The 20,922-nt window shown below is 33.3% G+C and overlaps 1 protein-coding gene across 2 annotated transcripts in view; it reads right to left on the reverse strand.

Moving 5' to 3' along the window:
- Positions 1-6,389: 6,389 nt before the first annotated feature.
- LOC144974845 (ubiquitin carboxyl-terminal hydrolase 19-like) overlaps positions 6,390-20,922 on the reverse strand; it is a 42,905-nt gene continuing 28,372 nt past the window's right edge. For both annotated transcript variants that reach the window (XM_078918199.1, XM_078918198.1), the window contains exons 17-29: positions 20,700-20,794; positions 19,361-19,421; positions 18,625-18,740; positions 17,078-17,221; positions 15,966-16,267; positions 15,399-15,547; positions 14,866-15,010; positions 14,106-14,206; positions 13,274-13,313; positions 11,916-11,991; positions 11,091-11,243; positions 9,851-10,014; positions 6,390-8,857 (exon numbers count right to left, since the gene is read on the reverse strand). In XM_078918199.1, coding sequence (XP_078774325.1) covers positions 8,178-8,857; positions 9,851-10,014; positions 11,091-11,243; positions 11,916-11,991; positions 13,274-13,313; positions 14,106-14,206; positions 14,866-15,010; positions 15,399-15,547; positions 15,966-16,267; positions 17,078-17,221; positions 18,625-18,740; positions 19,361-19,421; positions 20,700-20,794 — 2,226 coding nt within the window. In that variant the 3' untranslated portion in view covers positions 6,390-8,177. The remainder of the gene's footprint in view (positions 8,858-9,850; positions 10,015-11,090; positions 11,244-11,915; positions 11,992-13,273; positions 13,314-14,105; positions 14,207-14,865; positions 15,011-15,398; positions 15,548-15,965; positions 16,268-17,077; positions 17,222-18,624; positions 18,741-19,360; positions 19,422-20,699; positions 20,795-20,922) is intronic.

Consider the following 20,922-nt stretch of genomic DNA (forward strand, 5'->3'; position numbering starts at 1 on the left):
TTTTTGAAACATCACACGGTGTGCAAAGCACAGATCTTCAAATTTAAAAAATGAGTAGTAATTTTTTAAAAACAAATATTATTTCATTATTTTATTTTTTTTTAATGGGAAAAAATCATTTCGTCAGACAAAAAAGAATTGTTCTTAGCTTGGAAAATGTTCAATTAACCACTTAAGTGTCGTACTCAAGAAAACCGTGAATTTAAAACTTTGGCCAGTAAACTCGTCCTTCAAATATCGATCAATATAAATGACCATCTTGGCAAAAACTCTTAAACCTGGAACTTCGCAGATTTGAGTGTTTTTGCCAAGATGAGGGTCATTTAAATCAATCGATATTGAAGGACGGGTTTTGTGACTAAATTTTTAAATACAAGTTTTTCCACAGTACGACATTTAACTGGTTAAAATCACGACGTCATAATAATGTACACAATATAAATAATAAATAAATTCATTGATCCACTTCTCGTGAAAAGATAAAGGCTGTATTTTGTATTATTTATATACTTGGTCAAACATCACATTCATTCTCAATATGACCATATTATAATATAATAATGACTGCATTATCCTTAAGACACTCTCCCAAACCTACGTTATTAACGTTATTTTAAAAAATCAAATTTCTGAAAGAAACATATAAAGTAGAGAGCAGTATGAGGTTGTTTGAAGTCTGAGATCTTAAAAATAATAGAACTTATTTAATTTTAAAAAAATGAAAAGCCCTCGAAAAATAAGATAATTAACTGTAATTGCTATATAAAAAAACTCTCACCAAGAAAAAAAGTATGCAATATTCCGACAAAGAGAAACTTCGCTGTGATTTGTTAAAACAATTCAGTACCTATAGCATTATTAGGTCACAAGTGCCTAAGAGAAGAAAAAAATAATGAGAATGAGACAAAGGAACTCCTTCACAAAAGTAGATCCAAGCACCAATCTACCTCTGTGCCCACCCAGTCAGGGGCCATCAAGTCTCGCAAAGATGCATTGGATCCCCAACAAAGGGGAAACAATCGGATTGTTTCCGAAACAGGCTCACACCGATAAAAAGAAGAAAAGAAAAAAAGACATTCCCTCACAACATAAAAAAGAAAAGAAAAGCATACTCAATTGCGACGGTCTCCCTTAAAGAAAAAAAAAAAAACACACACACACACACACAAAAAAAAAAAACCAGTCGCAAAAATTCAAAGCAAAAAAAAAGTCGTTCAATCCCAGGGACAACGACAGAATTCCACAGTGATAAGGGACAACAACAATTATGAGGATAGATGAGAGTCCCGGCCAGCAACCCCATCAACAATAAACACAAAGTGCATAGAGAATGAGTCACATTCAAACCAAGTACATTATTACATAGCTATCATCGTCGTTTATTATTATATACAAATCACAATGCTGTCGCACTCTGAAAAAACAAACCAAAAAAAAAAAAAAAAAAAAAAAAAAAAAACCCACATTTTTTTATAATATTGGCAAGAAAATTCGTCCTTCAAATATCGATCGATTTCAATGACCCTCACATCATGTTTTAAAAAAACAAGATGTGGGTCATTTTTATCGATCGATATTTGAAGGACGAGTTTTACTGGCCAATTGTTCGTTTGTTTTTAAGGGTTTTAACACGGCGCTTGCAACACATGGAGGTCATATCAGCGCCAGTCAAAAGGAAGAAAATGGGACAGTAAAAAGTTCTAGAATTACAATTAAAGCACAAAAGAAAAGGTGAGACCAAAGGGAATTGGTTCAAATAGGGAACAGAGGTAGATTCCAAGAGCACACCATCAAAGTACTTAAGTTTGAGATCACCTAAAAGTCTCATCCAGACACAAGCACAGGTCCCAACTAAGAGGAATACACTCAAATGTTTACAAATCATATATTATAATATGTAAACTGAACATAATACAATGCATAACAGAGAGATGATTTACAAGGAAAACAATAACATCTCCAAAAAACCATAACTATACATTCGACTGTTTCCTCCCAGCCAAGGAACTCCGGCAAGGGTCAGGACAAAACTAAGTAATGACAGGAAACAATTGGAAAACGGGTATGGGAGGATAGAAGACACAGCATGTACCTCCCCGCCCACTATAGATGTACAATTAAAACTTTAAATGATTTTAGGAAAAAGTAAGACAAAGAAAGGGGAATGGTTCAAATAGGGAACAGATCTAGATTTCAAGAGCACACTATTGGTGTACTTAGTTTGAGATCACCTAAAAGTCTCACCCAGACACCAGCACAAGATGTGGGCCCATCATTCCACTAAGATGAATATGTTCAAATGTTTACAAATCACATGTAAAAAATTTTTTAAAATTACAGTACATAACAGAGAGATGATTTACAAGCAAAAAAATATCATCTCCCAAAACTATAACTGTTTCCCTCCCAGCCAAGGACAGGAAAAAACTAATTAATCCCATTCCAAGACAAAGAGAGAATGCAATTGGAAAACAGATACAGGGGGATAGAAGACACAGCAAGTACCTCCCTGCCCCCTGTGGGAGGTCGAGAATCCCACCCAGTTTTCTGGCCAAATTTTTATAAATGTTTTTGTTTCTTGGGTCTTTTTGTTTTTGTTTTTCAGAGCACGGCAGGACATGTATCATCGTCATCATATATCGTGTTTATATACAAATCAATCACAGTGGGACCTGAGCAACATTTATAATATGAGGATATCGATGGTCTGGGGACAAAATCCATCATTGAAAGTGAAAACTTTGACAAGAGTTAGATGAAAAAGCAGAGGGTCCCCGATGGTTCAGTGGTAGAGTACTCACCTCAAAAGCAAAGCTATCAATACCGATCCTGGGCGCAGTCCAGATTTTTTTTTTTCTGATCCCCAGTACAGAGGTTAAGTCTGTTAGTACTGGTTGGAGGAAAGTACTTTACAATAGACTATCTATAGGATAGAAGCAATTGATTGGTATTGTCCATTTAATGCTACAGAAGCCTGTTGAAAATCTGTATTGATGGATGGACTACGGTTAAAACAAGGTTAACAGAAATTTATGTGGCTTGATTATCTATTTCATTTGCCTGTTTGGTGTTAAGGGTTATGCATTACGCACATACTTTTGTCATGTTATTATCAACTTAAAACCATTTTTTTAAAAAGCGAGTTGACTTGACAATTAAAAGTAAAAGAGAATCATTCTCCATTCACAAAGACCAAAGAAAAAAAGGTGAGGGGAATTAACGATCAAAAAGAGAATAGAGAAGAGAAGTAGGTTTCAATATCAAGAGAAATCATTCTGTCCATCTTGTTATAAGACCACAATATATCAATCTTGACACAGGACAGGCAGCAAAATATACGCCCAATCTTGTCACATTCGTGGGAACTAAGCCAAAGGAAGATGTACAAAAATTATTACACGCAATAACCTATAACTATAAATAGAAACGATTTCCAAGAAGAAAAAAATACAAAATTAATTTGTCATAGAAGGCTGATAGCAACAAGTGGACATGATCTCAAATGCATAAAAACTGAAGGAGATATCCACTTTTGCTATCAGTTAATGATATCACCTATCATGACAAATGTTACCAGGTAGGCTCTAATACCGAAAATCAGATTCATAGCAGGTCTATTCCATGAGAAAAAAAGGAAAAGAGGGAGGCCTAGAAATAACTGAAGGGGGGAAGGCTACACATGGATAGAAATAGAGAAGATGGCATAGAGTCAGACACGATACTCACAGGTTTTATCGATGATCTATGCAGCAGCATGTATTTTCTCTCTCTTTTTTGTTATGTTTTAAAGGCGTTTGCAGCACTTGCATCACATTAACCCTCTCCTTATCAACTATAGGAAAATCGTCACATTTGTTACGATACAACCAACAGTTTTCTTATTCAAATTTCTTTTGTACATCATATAATTTAAAGAAAATGAACAATGTGTTGTAGAGTATGTTTTGCTAAAGAAATTCTGTATCGCTAGAATTTTAATGCTATTATGTCTGAGTGATGAAAAAAAAAAAAATTTTGTTAGTTGGGTGTGAAGTTTTGGGGAAAATCCTGAAAATGGCTGGTAAGGAGAGGGTTAAGGTTATTTCAGTGCCATTTAAACAGGAAGAAAATAGAGTCGTCAAAAAATTGTAGATTTACAGTTAAAAGCACCAAAGAAAAAGTAAGACAAAGGGAACTGGTTCAAATAGGGTAATAAATTAGATTCTGAGAGCAAACTATCAAGAGAGAAAATGACAAGAGATTGAGGATAAAAGATTGATTACAGATTAATTATGCATCTTTCCTTTTATTCAAAAAGTACATTATTTAATCGATAGAAAATGGTTGAGTTTAAAAGCTTGAACCCCAGGATTACCAATAGGAATTTTAAAATCTTCTATAACAAACTCACACTTCACACATCTAGAGATTTCAGAAAAGTTTAAAAAGATAATGATAATGATGATGATGATGATGATTATGTTAATGATGGCATAAGTAATAGGAATTTACATCGACACTAAAACGCAACGATGAATGGGATTATCCTTGCCTTGTATAAAATAAAATGATAGAATACTATGTACAATCAGATCATATTAGTGATTCAAATTCATCCCTTAACAAATGCATCTCAATCTAAAAATTGTATATATATGTACAATGCAGAAACCTTAATTTCGTTAATTCAACTCTCACATTCTCCATTCTCTGTGATTCAAAAATGTTCTTAACAGATTGATCCATATAACTTTTGGTTTTGTTAAGAAGTTTGTCACCATTCACGACACTTTCAGATAAAGCCAGGACCTAGTTAAAACCACACAAGAATATAAAATGGATAAAATATTATAGATACATTTTTGATCAGTAAGAGAAGGATGCCGACCAGAGCCAAGGAAACAAAGTCATATCATTTAAGGACAAGGACAAGAAGGGTCCAACAAACATCTTGATCACAAATTTTCCATATTCTGAGAATTTTTACATTTTATCTTATGATGATGCTACTACTACTATTATCAATAATCAAAATTATGTTTCATAGATTCAATATGGAACTAAAATATAATATTTCAAAAGAAGGGTTTTATTACGATAAAATTGGAAAAGGTATGTCAGTTACATTGCCAGAAAAAGTTGAGTTTTTCTTGTATTTCCTTAAGCTTTGCCTTGCAATTTTCCAATCACACTTTTTTCAGATTTGTATTGCATCAGTACCTGCTCCTAAATTTTTCGGATTTATTGACGAGATACTATTCAAATTTTAAAAAATTAAAATAAAACAATGCCTTTTAGTCAAGTAAATAATCAAGATTTAAAGAGGTTTTAAAAAAAATATATATATATAAAAGTATGCGAATTGAAAACAAAAATAACAAAACACATCAAAAGTGAAAAAGGTTAATACAAATCAATTCGTATTGTCACAATAAATAAGTATAGTGACTCTGATTAAAGTCTAGTGGTAAAAAAAGGAACGAGCTTTAAAAGACTTCTGTTTTTTGGGGTTTTTTTTTTATTTTTGTATTTGTTTTTCTTTCAAAGAATAAACATTCAAAACAAAAATGCTAGACATTCGAATTGATAGCAAGAAAAAATTCAAAAGGTCTGAAATCGTAAGGATCGTAGTTCTTCAAGAACTACTTTGTCCTATATAAAATTTTGCATACACTCCATGTGATTTTCACATGTCCAAAAGTGTTCATGAAGTTCTTGTCAACTTTGTAGCTTCAGATCACAGTGATCAAATCCTAATACTAATAGAAAATTCAATATTCAAAAATTAGTCTTTTTCTTTCTTATACGTATTTCCAACAAACTCATTAAACATTGTAAAATAACTTATGCTATGTCATATATTAAAACAACAAACTCCAAAAACCAATGCGAGAATTTCAAACCTGCTAACTATTACTAAAAATTTGTAGAATTACAAAATGTTAACTCCAATTTCAGAACTTCATGAGCATCCCTAAGTCATGAAAACTTAATGAAAATGAAAGTTGATTCCAGACTACATAATTTGAAGGATTTTGAAGTGATATTTCATCCTTGTGTGAGTAAAGTCTTCTATAACTAAAGCGACAACAATTTCTGTCTCCTAATAAATATGAATTTATAAATGTTAAAGTAGGGAGGTCTGGAATGTGATAACAGTCACAGCCATTCCAAGCCAAACTTTCAATTAATTTTCATAACATAAAATAAATTCAAAACAAGCTCTAAAACAATTATATTGATTTATGATGTCCATAACCTAAGGTACATAAGCCTTTTAACTCAAAAGATTGATGAGTTAACCTATTTGCGGCTTACAAGATTACGAAAGACTTAAAATACAGCAACCGTTATCGTAGACTATTCAAAATTTAAAATTTGAGTTCTGATATAATATATTACCAGAATTATTTTTTTTTAATCGCCAAAAATTTATTTCAATCTGATATTAGTGGATGAAGGATGATCCATTGTTCTTCAAAATCAAATTATAGTGGAACTTGAATGAAGAAATGTAATTGGGGTTATAGAAGCTGGAATGTGTACCCTTATAAACTAGTGATGCAAACCATTCAAGGAAAGGAATATTATTACAGAGAAGCAAATTATTCTCTGGCACATGTTCCACAGATCCTCTTACCTGAAAAAAAATAAATTTCCTGCATCACTGAAGGAAAATTTTATGTAAATTTTATGAACCGTTTATGTAAATTTTCGAAGTGGCTGAAAAAAGAAAGCTTTTATATACAGTGACTTTTATAAGATCAAAAGGATATCGCCCAGCCTCCCCAATCTTGAGACAACCCCTTCATGAAACATGTTACCTGTCTCCTTTATTAAAGCCTTTTGAGAATTATTTTTCTTTTAAATAGCTTATGCAAACATGATGTTAAATCAAAATCTAATTTGAAGCTCTTTGGTACCTCTCATGTATAAATAAAATTCTTAAATTAAAAGACCAATAAATAAATAAATAAACGAGTAGACACATTCTTGTACAGCTTCATGTAGAGCATTTCTATGATTTCACCAAGCTCATTGTAATTCACAGTGCTATATTTATGCCACTGTATATACAGTCAAATTTTCATTCCCTACAGTACAAATTATTTATTGTTTTTACCAGCATTCCCAAATCATCCATCACTACCTATTGTCAGGTACTCATTCACACCTGAGGTGAGGAGGATTATATGTATAAAGTGCCTCACTCATGGACAAGGCCAGACTTTACACATCATTGTCATCTATCCAGTCATTTATCACGCTCAATATTGCTTGACTTTACTACATCATTCTGCTCTATTGAGAAATTCATACAACAAATGAAACAAAAATTCATCTCCTAAACTGAAAATATAATCAAAAATCTCAAAAGTTTGAATTAGATATTTAGATCACAATAAAAAAAAAACAAAAACAAAAACTGATATGGTATGTGCGAATAGTAAGCTTATAAACAAGCTAACTTAGTATAAGCATAGGACAAAAATTTTAAATTGATATAACCAATGTATCCTTCCTTACAGTAGTGTCCTCATACGCTCTTTCACTAAAAATCATTATTTCTGTACAATTGATGAGCGAAATTTTATCAATTTTTAATATAACATAATATCAAATCTACATTTTTGATTTTATGTAATAATTTATTTCTTTTTACAATTTGGAATTTAACTTTTTCGAATGGTACACTTTTATACAAATTTTTAGAACAAAATTAACAGTTGTGCACTACAGAATAAGACTGATCTAACCCTGATTTGAGCTGTTTTGGGGATGAAAAAAGTTTTCCTGTTTCCAGAGGGGGGAAAAAAATCAATGTTACTTGTTACACTTTCCTTTTTATTTCAAATTTGTTTATCACTAATTCAAATACATCCTAAAAAATACAAAATACCAGCAGCAGTCTTCAGCTGATATACACTTATAAATAGTTTATTTATAAAAAGTTCTAGTGAGTCATTTCTGAAAGGTAATAATTATAAAGTTACAAAACAGTCCTTTAAAGTAACTGCTAAAAATTGAGACCAGTATTTGATAATAGAGATGTGATTTTCCTTTGATGTCGTAAAATATGGAAATGTAGTTAGACCACTCTTATTCTCTGGAGCAACATATCGACAATAGGCATGGACAGAATTCCTATACAGTTTGAAAGGACTTGTCAGTTGAAAAGACTTACAACATTATATATTTCAGTCTACTGCTTCCATGTCAGTATAGCCAAGATCAGGACTAGTGTCAATGACAAGATTACGCTCTCTATCGTCATTACCACTGTCATCCTCGTCACTGTAGAAATAATCGTCATACTTTTTATCACAGACCTCCTTTTCTCGATCTCCTTTTTCTCTCAACTCTTCATCCTCTTCATCTTCAAGATCATTACTTTCTCTTCTTCCAGTAGGTGCATTATAAGTCTCCCTTATTACATTATCGTAATCACCACTAGCATTTTCATCTTTCCCACTTTTATCCTTTAGGAACTGTCTGGAGTCAATATTGCCCACTCTGTCTATGAAATATGGAGATGGTAAGGTGCTGCCTGATCTAACACTGTCCGCAGATAATAAGTTTGATGAAACAGCAACGTCGTTGAACTCAACTTCCTCCACAGTCTTTGAATGGTTCAAGTTGTAAACATCACCACTATCATCATCTCCATCCAATGAATCATCATCATCATCGGTTATACTTTTCATGCCAAGAGGAATAATGTTGGGATTGTTTATATTATTATTATTGGCACCAACTGTGGTGCCAATTGTAGCAGGCATTCCTCGACGACGGTAAAACAGAAGGTATGCATCCGGGGTCACAACAGACTTCTCACTGGCAAGAGGAGTAACTCTACTATCATCACAGAGTCTCCAACCTGAAATAGGAAAATTTTTGAATAAGCCTTTTACCATAGACTAAAAAATGAACTTGTAAAATGAGTGTAACATAAAAAATAATAAAAATTCTTTTTTTTTTCTTTTTTGTTGTTGTTTTATTTTGAAAGACCATCTCTTTCTCAGTATTGTACACCAGTTTTTTTTTTCTGCACACAAGAGCAGAGATAGAGAGAGACTACTTGATAAGACACCATTAGACCTCTACTCCTATCTTTAAGGATTTTCTGTATTGTACACCCCTTTGAATTTACTATTGCTTTTGATTTGTGTTGGTTTAAGTGTTTAGCTCATTGTTTCATGTTTGTTATATTTTGTAACTTATGGAATAGTCACTTGGACGTGACACTAGCAAAATGATGTGCCAGATGTGTATGTTTTCATCCAATTCTTTCTAGCTAAACCATTAATCAGTAATTTGAAATTTCAAAATTTAATCAATCACTTGCATTAGAAACATGGAATGACAACCATTATCTCACCATGTCTATAATCTAAAATGGAATTCACCAACTACTATGGGGGTGACAAATTAGGTAGTGGGCACTGGTGTAAGATAAAAATCTAAAAAGGTGTGTATGAAACAGTGACAGACAAGTCAGAAAGAAAAATACAAGAAAAAACCCAACCTAAATAAAATCATCTTGGATAGACAGTCGAGGCAGGATGATTCTTTGGATAAATTTTTTCTTGTACTTTTCTTTCTGCTTTTTCCAGCACTATTTCATACACTCTTTTCAGATTTTTAACTACTACGGTAGTTTTTTTTGTAAGCAAAGATACAAATGCATTAATGAAACTACCTTTTATTTCAATTAAAACTAAATGACTGGTACAGTCCGTAGGTTATTAATTTGTGTTCCACAACTTCAAACAGCCTAAGTTTACAATTTTAAAAACTTCAACACTTTGCAAACTGGTCCGTCCAAAAATATAATGACAGTCTTATCTTCAAATTATTCCATGCCACTCACCAACTTGATCAGCCCCAGGTATTCTGTCATCAGCACATCGTACAAAAGAAGTGTAGTGTCCACCAATCAGAAGACCATGATGGTTGGCTACACCGTACAAGTCATAAATGGGAGGGGACTCTGATGAATCAGATCCAGTACAGAACTTCCTTAGGTCAAGACCTCTGGGGAAAAGACATATGTTTTTGTTTTGTTTTTAAGGGTTTTAAGGCGCTTGCAATACATTTAGGTTATATCACCGCCAGTAAAACGTTCTAGAATTACAATTAAAGCACCCAAGGAAAATTAGACGAAGGGGAACTGGGAACAAATAGGGATCAGGCGTAGATATTCCAAGAGCATACCACCAATGTACTTAGTTTGAGATCACCTATAAGTCTCATCAGGGGACACACATTAGGTCCAACAAAGAGGACAACACTCAAATTCTTACATTATGCATTCAAAATAACAAATATAATAATACATAACAAAAGAGATGATTTAGAAGGAAAAAAATATCATCTCCTAAAACAATAACAATGCATTTGACTGTTTCCCTCCCAGCCAGGACTCGGGCCAGGGCCAGGACAAAACCAAGTAATCTCATTCCAAGACAAAGACAGAAAGCATGTTGGAAAACAGATATAAGGGGATAGAAGACACAAGTGCCTCCCTGCCCGCTATGGAAGGTCAGGAACCCCACCCAGAGGAAACGACATAGTGTTTATAACTTGATGTATTTATTTGACTATGTTTTCTTTTCAAAATCATAATTTAGAGCAGGTTTGTCACAAGGAAGAAATACATAAATCTGTATATTTTCACCGTTAAGTCTAAATTAATTAAATTTCAAGGAAAAATTTATGATCAAACCAAAATACATGTTGTCCTTCTTTGTCACCTTAAGATAGGTACTTTAGAATAGATGTAAATAAAAATTCAGTTTGTTCACATATCACTCACTTTTTTTAGTAAAATAACGACCTTCATATCCATTTTCCTCAAACTTTTATTTTAAAATAGCACAATCCCTAAATAAGTGGTCTACATGACAGGTCTATTTGTATTTAGACTAGTTTCATTTATTTAGGAGATGAGTAGAAGAAAGAGGACTAAGTAGTCAATTTCACAATTGTTAATATCACCCCCCCCCCCCCCCCCCCCCCCCCCCCATTTCAAACTATTTTAGATTTAGAAAATTCACGAAAATGGAAACAAAATATTGAAATCTAGAACCCTGATTTATGTGCTCACTCACCGTATGGGGAAATCCACATGCTTTTTAATCTTGGACCTCATGAGAAAATTCTGGAAGGAAAATCTCTTAAGCTGTATGATGAGGGTATGTGGCAGACTCCATATTGCCATCTGCTTGCTGGCCTCTACATGTTTCTTACATTTTGGGCAATACCTGTTTTTTAAAATAATTTGAAAGAACAGGTCAATAAATATTTATGAAAATAGTAAAGTAGAATAAAGGAACAATGGTGTTAAATTCAGTTTGTGAAAGACTGTTAAGAAAATAAAAATCCTATTGTGATCTGTCTTTCACTATTAAATGGAAAATATTGCTCAGCCTTAGCTAATTACATAAAAAAAACATTTAAGTAAATCAAGTTAATTTTAAAGCAATTTTTTAAATCCAATAAAAAGCTTTATCATCAATTTGAAAAAAAAAGAACAAAGCAGTTGTGCACAATGGTTGAGTGTAATTGTAATTCTCGCCCTTGCAAAACTGTGAAAATACACTTAATAACAGATGACATATTTACCACATACTGAGAATGGAATCCAAAGTCAATATTAAATATGCCTTTATTGAGGAGAATGAGTAAAGGTTCTTAAAGTGCAGGAATATAACATTTTGTAATTCTAATCATTTCCAGCACCTGATTCACGCTGACATATCTAATACCAAAATTAGTTCCGAGGGTCATATGTCACTCACAATTTCAAATCTATTATTCATCTATAACTTAACTATAAAAAAAAAATCTTTTTAAGAAAACGAAAGTAAAAAACCTCCAACCAAAAAAAAAAACAAAAGAGAGAAAAAAATAAACACAACTCTGCTGTAACTCACCAGGCCTCTTCAGGTTTGAGTATTTCTGGTTCGGTAAATAAATCCAAACATTGGTAGAGTGTTGGTTTGTTGGAGGCTGTGGATAGACCATGTAACAATTATAGAATGGATTAATACAATGTCACTGTAACTACAAAACCAAAATAAAACTTTGCATTTGTCAATGATAATTTATTTTCAAGATTTGTGCCTCAGGCCGTCAAACATTCACTTGCCATCACATGTAGTCAGACAACAGGTCTTGTTCTAGTTCTATATCAATCTTAAAGCAATACAGGCAGGACCAATGACTTATAACGGTTGTAATTAAATAAATTATTAAATATCCCTTTGTATTTGGGCACAACTTATGGTATGAAAATATCAAAGGTTTCAGGTCTCGTAGGCTGATACAAAAATGGTAATATTAATATCACCATTTCTTGTTCCTGTCGTATCATTAGAAACTGTCTTCATTATGCTGTGGCTAAGTACCATGACCTCCATTGAAGAATCTGTGTCAAATATGGCGTTCATGATGATTATGAAGCTAACGGCAACGGAACACAATACAGGTTCACTCAGTAAATCACGACCTAGAATAATCACATACGACACAGAAAATAGTCAAATGCCTCCCCGTAAACTTGTATAAACACAGATATTATTCTGACACAGAACAATTAGTTAAAAAAGGTACAAATCCTTGTCAATGAAATAGAAGAGAAGTGATCAATATGAAAACGTCGCATAAAAGTGATCACATGACACATCGCACCCTCAAATGGCTCCTATCAGCATTTAAGTAGACAGAATAACTAATAATTAATAGCAAATTAACGATAATATTCCCACCTACAACAATCGACGAACAACGAAGAAGAAAACAAAGATCTGTCCTAAGATTCTAAGGACAGAGCTTCGAATTCTTCCTCGTCGTTCGTTGATCGTTGTAGGTTGGGAATGTAATCATTAACTTGCTAATAATTACAGTGAGGCAGCAGAAACGAGGAGGTTAAGATGATCACTTGGCTGGACGAAAAAAGATAAGTGAGAACTGGACGGATTCGAAAGTTGACTGAAGTGAAGAATGTATCGATAAAGATGAGAGAAGATAGATTAAAATGGTTCAGACATGTTAAGAGACGAGAGAGGGAGAATGTGGGAAAGAAAGTATTAGATATACAATTAGCCAGAAAGAGAAAAGCAAGAAGACTAGATGGTTGGATAAAGTGAAGGATGTTATGAAAGAACTGGGCCTGGAGAAACGTGATGCAATGAACCGAGATGCATGGGGATGTGGCATTCATTATGGCAACCCTGCAGAATGCGGATTAAGCTGAAAGAAGAAGATTTAACTAATAACTTGAGATAATTACCATTATTGATATCATCCAGGTCGTCCATTTTCTTGGATTCCTGAAATAAAAATGGCGAGACATACAGTTAGAAGTCAAACAATCCTTAAAATGCAAGATTCAATTTTATTCTAACTTGGCATATCTTTATCATTTTTACAAAGAGAGTAAATTGGTTTTTCATGTAATCCAAAAAAAAATACACACTCATATACACACAAAAAAATGCTGAAAAAATGCTTAAGAATAAAAGACAGCTATTAATTACAAAATAGAAATATTCAAATCCAGATAAGCTTAGAATGGAACCCCCCCCCCCCCCCCCCCCCCCCCCCCCTTCCCTCCACCACACACACACACACACAAACACGTTCAACCAACAACAAAAAAACAAAAACAAAAAAAAAGAAGTAATAATATTATTAATATAAGAGTATAAGGCTGTGACAAACTGTAGTGTTTTAATGTATCAACATAAAAAAAAATATTAATATTGAATTGGTTTGAAAGCACGGAACAATTTAGATTTGATCAATTTCCTTTGGTAAAATTATGATTTTTTTAAAATAGCTTTTTAAAGTGTTGAAAATTTGTGAATAAATTGTCAAATAAGTCCACATTTTTAGTTCACTTTGAGAATTATCCTGCCATTCTTTTCATATCAACCTTTCAATTTTTTTAGATCACTACTTCAACCAGGGAAACCTTATGAAATATAGATAATTTCTACAATTCTTTGAATTTCTTATTCAAGATATTGATGTCTTTTGTGTCGAAACTTTACAAAAATGACCTTTCTGGCACAGCCTCATTAATTTCATTAAGGTCTGAAACAAGCATCATACTGACTCACCAATTCCTTGGACTGCACCAGCACGCATGACGGTTGACGTCCATTGTTTCTCCAGTCCATGGACAAAAACTTGTGACTTGATAACTCTAGAGGAACATCACCTGAAATAGTATCATCCATCAAATAATTGATAAAAGAGGCTCTTCTTTTAGTTATCAATTGCTGTAATCTTTTTTAGAATCCAAATAATTGCTGTCGTATACCTAATAATTCTTTCTTTCTTATATCAATGATATTTGCTTATCTTTACCAGAATGTTTTTAATACAGCCATTAAAAAAATTCCAAATCTCATGTCAAACAGGGATATATGACCAGTTGAAACACAATTTATTGTGACCAGTGGCTAAGCAATACAGTATCTTGTCTTGAAACAAACAATACTGAGCTTTGTCAGTGACCAGATGGGTAAAAAAAATTGCAAATCTCTGATGTTGTGTTTTCAGGTAAGGCACTTCACATAGATAGTCCTACTCATATGAAGTTCGAATAAGCACCTGACTAGAGACAGTTGAGGATCTTGCAAGAGTGCTTGTACAGAAAAGATTTGTAATAAGCAACATGTGTAGAATGAAATAGAAATTGGTTCCTTATAGCCTGCTGGAAGAATAAAGCATTATGAAGTGTAGGAGTATGGTGACATTTATGTTAAATCTAATTTATTTTTCGACACATCCTTCATGAAAAATATTGAGCGATTTAACAGTGACATAAACATGGGTTTCCTGTTGAATCATCAGGACTTCATTTATGACCAATACCTTTATCTTCCAATCGTTCTGCCCCCTTTACACCCACTCCCTCCATGGTGACAGGTTTGATAAAGAAAGTGGGTGTAGCCTTGTCTCTTTCTGACTCCCTGACTTGCACGCCCATCACTTGTGATGTTGGTATCAGTCTCTCACTCTGTGACAATACAGGAACAATTTTTATTTAATTTGTAGAAATAGGTCAGCTGACATGCTGAAAAAAAATCAGGCATTCACAACCTTAACAGTCCTTAACAGTCTTAAAATTTTTAACGCTCAGTTGTTAAAAAAAGGAAATTATCTTATGTTTGTTTGTTTTTTACCGGCATTGATCCAGGGTGCAGTTGAGAATTTTTCTGGCCTCCCTGTCACTCCAAAAGTGATTAGATAGATGGGTCTATTCGATCTGTGGAAAGTGCTTTGCCATTAACTCCAAAGGGTAGCATTTTAATGCCATAGACACTGGGATATACTCAGGCTCTATGGGCCTTATGGCTCTGAAGGACTAATTTAATCATTAACAGTTTGAAATGCCGACTGCCCACCTTGACACTGCTGGTATCAATCCCACTGTCCACACTGCATGTCTTAACTGGGTTATCTCCTACAAGTCCTGGTGATGTTGTTGTTGTTGTTGTTGTTGTATCACAGGAGGACAGGCTGGATGGGCTCATAACATTAAGGCTGTCACAATCTTGGAATCAAAATGAGAATGGTATCGTGAACATTCAGAATTTAAAATCCACATTACTTTCATCATTATCATCGTCACCAATATTATTATTATTATCATTAGTTTCATTGCTAACAACAAAGCAAAACAAAAGATTTTATTAGACCCAAGATGGAGAGCCACATTTAATTTAAGTGTACAATAATTGGATGGAAAATTAAAATAACATCATTACAGAGCCATTCAAGCTAAGATTTTGGAAACTAAATTCAATTCCTTCAACCTTCCCACCCCCCCCCCCCCCCCCCCCCTCTATTTTCATGCTTGGCAACAGCAGGCAATTTGGCATTCAAGCAATTATGATATGACAAATTATATTGTAACTTAAGAAAAAATTCTAGACTCAATTTTGAAAGATTTATCACAAGAAAAGTCTTACCACCAATACTGGTAGAGGATACCGAAGCAGAGGATGTTGTCTCTGATGGAGGAGGACCAACTGCATCGTCTTGCGCCTGTGGGTCTGACTGGTCACCTGTCAGGGTGCAAGTGCTGCTGGCTGAAGACAGGCTGTCCAGGCTGTTGAGGCTGGAGCACGATTGGCTGAGGGAGGAGCTTAAATTGGAGGCTGGAACATGGGCGGAGTTTGAGCTAGATGGATTGGCAGATGTTGTAGCAGCGGCCATGTTGCCGTTGTCTGCTGCTGATTTGACAGGGGGTTGGAACATATTGACGGAAAATCTGTAGAAGAATTGGTAGATGAAGAAAACCACTTCAACTGGAATTTGTGAATCTGAAACAAATTTCCTTATTTGTAATGTGACAATTAATAAAATTTATTTCATACAAATGCATACCTCATTTTCTTTACTTTGTCAGTAATTTGCATATTGTTAGCTATATCTGTTTTGTCTAACCAAAGTTATCTTAAGGATTTGTTGTCATTTCTTCTGAAACACTTAGAATATCGATCAACGTTATTTAACTGACTCTAGCATCCATCCTCTTGTTCTTCATATAAACTGACTGACTTAGACTGAGCATTTACTGTCAATGTTACATATCCAAAATTATTAAAATAAATCATGGTACTTTTTCAGTAGTCGCTAGTGCATCTTTTAAGGTCTCAATATTGCTCAAATGCATGATATTAGCTTGTAGGTCGTTCCATAAACAAAAAATAATTTGGAACAAAGTACTGTAGACATTGTAATAGAGGAATATCAAAATTTGATACCATGACTGCCTCGTTAATAGTTTATTTGATTTCATCTGGGAATGATCTATTGATATTTTTATAAGACCATTTAATCCTTTGTAAAAAGTTCTTATTTTAGCCCTAACCAGTGCTTCATAGTGAGGCAATTGGTCTAGTTATTTCATGTGTACATCTTGTTCTATTATTAATAAACATGTAGTCATAATAAAGCACACATACATACAAGGGAAACTGCTAGGAACTCTAAAAAATCTCCATAGATAAAGAGTTGAAAAGCCATCTCACAAAGAAAATATTTATAACTTCAATAACATATGATTTATCTGAATTACCTGGCATATCCTTCCATGAGCTTGACCAGATTTCGAAATGTCGCCCTTGATGCAGGCACAGACAAAATGAAAGGACATCCGATTGGTTCTGGCGATGTGCTGCATTGGGGTTTGTGGACATTCCAATGGTTACGCTGGCATGAGCTGAATGGCATGGTTGAAATTTAAGAGGTTATGAGCAGAGTGAGGGTGGGGGAAGAACAGTTGAGATAAAAATTCAGATTTTGACAATTGTTTGTAAAAAAAAGTGAGTGATAACACAAATGAATTAATTTTCTCCTCCCCTTCAATATTTGGTCAAATCTGTTTTTGTTTTTGTTTTTTTAAATTAAGAATAGACAGTTTATGATATGATATAGATGTTTAAACTGCTTTCAACAATTCTTACCATACGATTTGATAAGCAAGTGGCTGAGTTAAAGGATAAAAACATGAAAAGGTAAAGTGGCAGACTCCTAATTAAAAGCTGTAACCTCTGTCACAATTTTGTGATCATTACTTTCCCTAGTTTATTGTTAACACTTTTTTTTTTTAATGACAATTATATTGGTAATAAATTTGTATACATAGAAATATCAACTCAAAGATATAGCTCCACCTTCAACAAGACAAAAGGTTCTCGAAAACAACAGAATTCCACTAATTGCATTCACCTTCCTTGACAATTTAGATCATTCTTGCATTGAAATATTTTATCAGTCTCATGACATTTTAAATAATGACTGTAATAATAATAATAATAATAATAATAATAATAATAATAATAATAATAATAATAATAATGTAAACCATTGACAAAAACAGCTCTAAGTGCCTTTTCAATACAATATCAATACCACAACCAGACTTCAAACAGAGGAAAACAAAAACACAAAAAAAAAAACCACAAAAAAACGAAGACGTTCATACTAATAAAAATAAACTACATAATGGACACTGGTTTTAGTTATCAAATAATTTCTTATAAAATAGTCTTAATATTTATCTGTCTTAAAAGTAGCTTCTGTATTGCATTTTCTTACAGAAATTGGAAGAGCGTTCCAAACAGAGGGAGCAACATGAGAAAAGGACTTATCATAAAACTTTTGGGTCTTAGCACAACAAACTATCAATAAATGAGGCGGTCAAGATCTTGTTCAAATATACATATTATCGCTCTATGTATTTCATTATAAATGATGTGAAATTTTTGCTTTTCACTTGAGATATGTTTGACCTTCAAATTTTTATACCATGATCAACTTTCCTTTTCTAGTTCTTTGGACCTTTCCAGATTAACGACATTCATTGACTCCTTTTTATGTTCATGTGACTTTGTAATTTTTGCCCCTGACACCACTTAATATTCAAAATGTTCAAGTAATACAAGGCATCATAAAGTGATAAAATATCTATCAATAAAGTTTTTCACCTTGAAATTTTTAGAACAAGAAAAAAAACATAACATAATCTAATAACATCCATTATTAAAATTCTTTTGTTATTGTTCATACAGACCAACAAATAGGTAATAGAAAAGAGCACAAACGATCTTGTTGAATACTTACTGATCACAGTATCCAACTTTATAACACTTTGTACATCTCTTGAGTGCTGTACCTTCGATACACAGTTTGTGGCAGAAAGCACAGCGGGTAGGCAATTCAGTAGGAGATAGAGTTCTCTGTGGTAAAAAGGTAAAAAAAATTGTTACAAAATGAGTGGTTTCAAATGTAAAATTGATTACTCTCTTTCAGTACCTCTTCTGAATTCAAACAGGTCTGCAAAAGATCAGTCCTATTTTTCATGGTTCTGCTAAAAAATTAAAAAATCAGATAATTTGAAATTGACATTAATTGTAGAAACGCGAAAATATAGACTTCTTGAAAATACATTCCATTACAAATAGTTTCAAGCATAAGAACCACTTTACAAAGAGAGTCTCCTGTCCTATAGCCTCAATTCTGAATTCCCAGCTTTTGCCATATCTACATCTGCAATTCTCGTCCAAGCCAAGATTTCAATAATCCTTTCAATGACAAAAATTGACTGTGAGAGGCTAAACTGCATGAGTACGGTAAGAGCTAATGAGAATGAAATATTAATACTTTCTTCCTAAGGTCAAAATGCTAAGCTTACATCAAACAAAACGCACCCCAAAACTAAGCAAGTCATTTAACCGCCACAACCACTCTCCATAGAAAATGTCCACTTTTTGTGTTAGGGCCGAAGACCTAATGATAAGAGTACTAAAGCTCAGCTGGTTGGTTCTAAAAAATTAATATAATCCTGAAATTCTCCTACCTGTATGACTGGAATTTCCAAGACTTCCTCTCCAGCCAGCTCATCTGATAGTACTTCACATCTGACACACACAAAAAAATTTTTAAAAAAAGAAAGAAAAAAAGAAAATGTGAATGTTGACTTGACAGAAACGTAACAGATTATGGAAATAGGGAGCAAGAGTAATTTTTATGACCTGTTTAAAGCAACAAACATGAATAAGGTTTTTACATCACAAAAAAAAATAGTAAACAACCTTAAAATTTGTTTCTTACATAATGACATAAAACATTGAATCTGGACAAAGCATGTTTTTGTTTGTTTTTAAGGGTTTTACGGCGCTTGCAACACATTAAGGTCATATCAGCGCCAGTAAAAAGGAAGAAAATGGGATAGTAAAATGTTTTAGAATTACAATTAAAGCATCCAAGAATAAGGCAGACAAAGGAGAATTGGTTCAAATAGGCAAAAGGTGTAGATTCCAAGAGCACACTATCTGTGTACTTAGTTTGAGATCACCTAAAAGTCCAGACACAAGAACAGGTCCCCACTAAGAGGAATACACTCAAATTGTTTCCAAATCATATAGTATATAAACAAAACATAATACAGTGCATAACAGAGAGATGATTTACAAGGAAAAAAATATCATCTCCCAAAACTAACTATACATTTGACTGTTTCCCTCCCAGCAAGGATCAGGACAAAACCAAGTAATCTCATTCCAAGGCATGTTGGAAAACAGATATAGGGTGATAGTGATAGAAGACACAGTATGTACCTCCCTGCCCACTATGGGAGTGGCCAAAGCATGATTAAAGATGGAATGATAATTTAAAACTTTACCATAATAAATGGTAGACCATTACATACTAATAAAGGAAGTTTTCAATGGTTCACATTTTTTTCTTTGCCAGCCATATGACAAGAACTGGAATAAACAATAAGACATAAAAATACGTTTCCTTCTAAAAGCTCGACAAAATTATCTTCAAATAGTCAATATCAAAGGAACCAAAAACTTTTTTAATAAAACAATTGATTAAATCAAATACTGATGATTATCAAAAACAATTGCCTTGTTCTGATTTTAAACAAAAGCATATTTAAAGATAAGAAATATAACTCAAATTTATTATTTTTAATGCAAAGTTATAAGTTTGGTCTGAAATGCAATTTCATTCAAAAAATTGATTATGGAATATATTCATAAACTTAAATGAAAGATATAGAAATTTGTAAATCACACATTCTGATTACATGGCCAAGTTATAAATTCTGACTTCTTTCATTCCGATGTTGTTTTTTTTTATTTTCTTTAAGTCTCTTCTCCAGTTCACATGTTTCAAATTTCCCTTACGCAATAATAATGTCTTTGGAATCCACATGGGTCAAGGATGCTCCAGCCAGGAAAAACTTGTGTATCTTTCCCTTGTAGGCTTCAAATACTCGTATCTGGAAATAAGTCAGTGGCTCTCATTAAGACACGCATGTATTACTGACAGGTTTTTAATAGTTTAATTGAGAGGATAAAAACCATTTTTTTAAAAACCTTCTGTAGACACTGGGAGAGGAAGTTTCCT

This window comes from Berghia stephanieae, chromosome 6, assembly GCF_034508935.2.
Source record: "Berghia stephanieae isolate SIO BIC M18660-M18661 chromosome 6, UCSD_Bste_1.3, whole genome shotgun sequence".
NCBI lineage: Eukaryota > Metazoa > Mollusca > Gastropoda > Nudibranchia > Aeolidiidae > Berghia > Berghia stephanieae.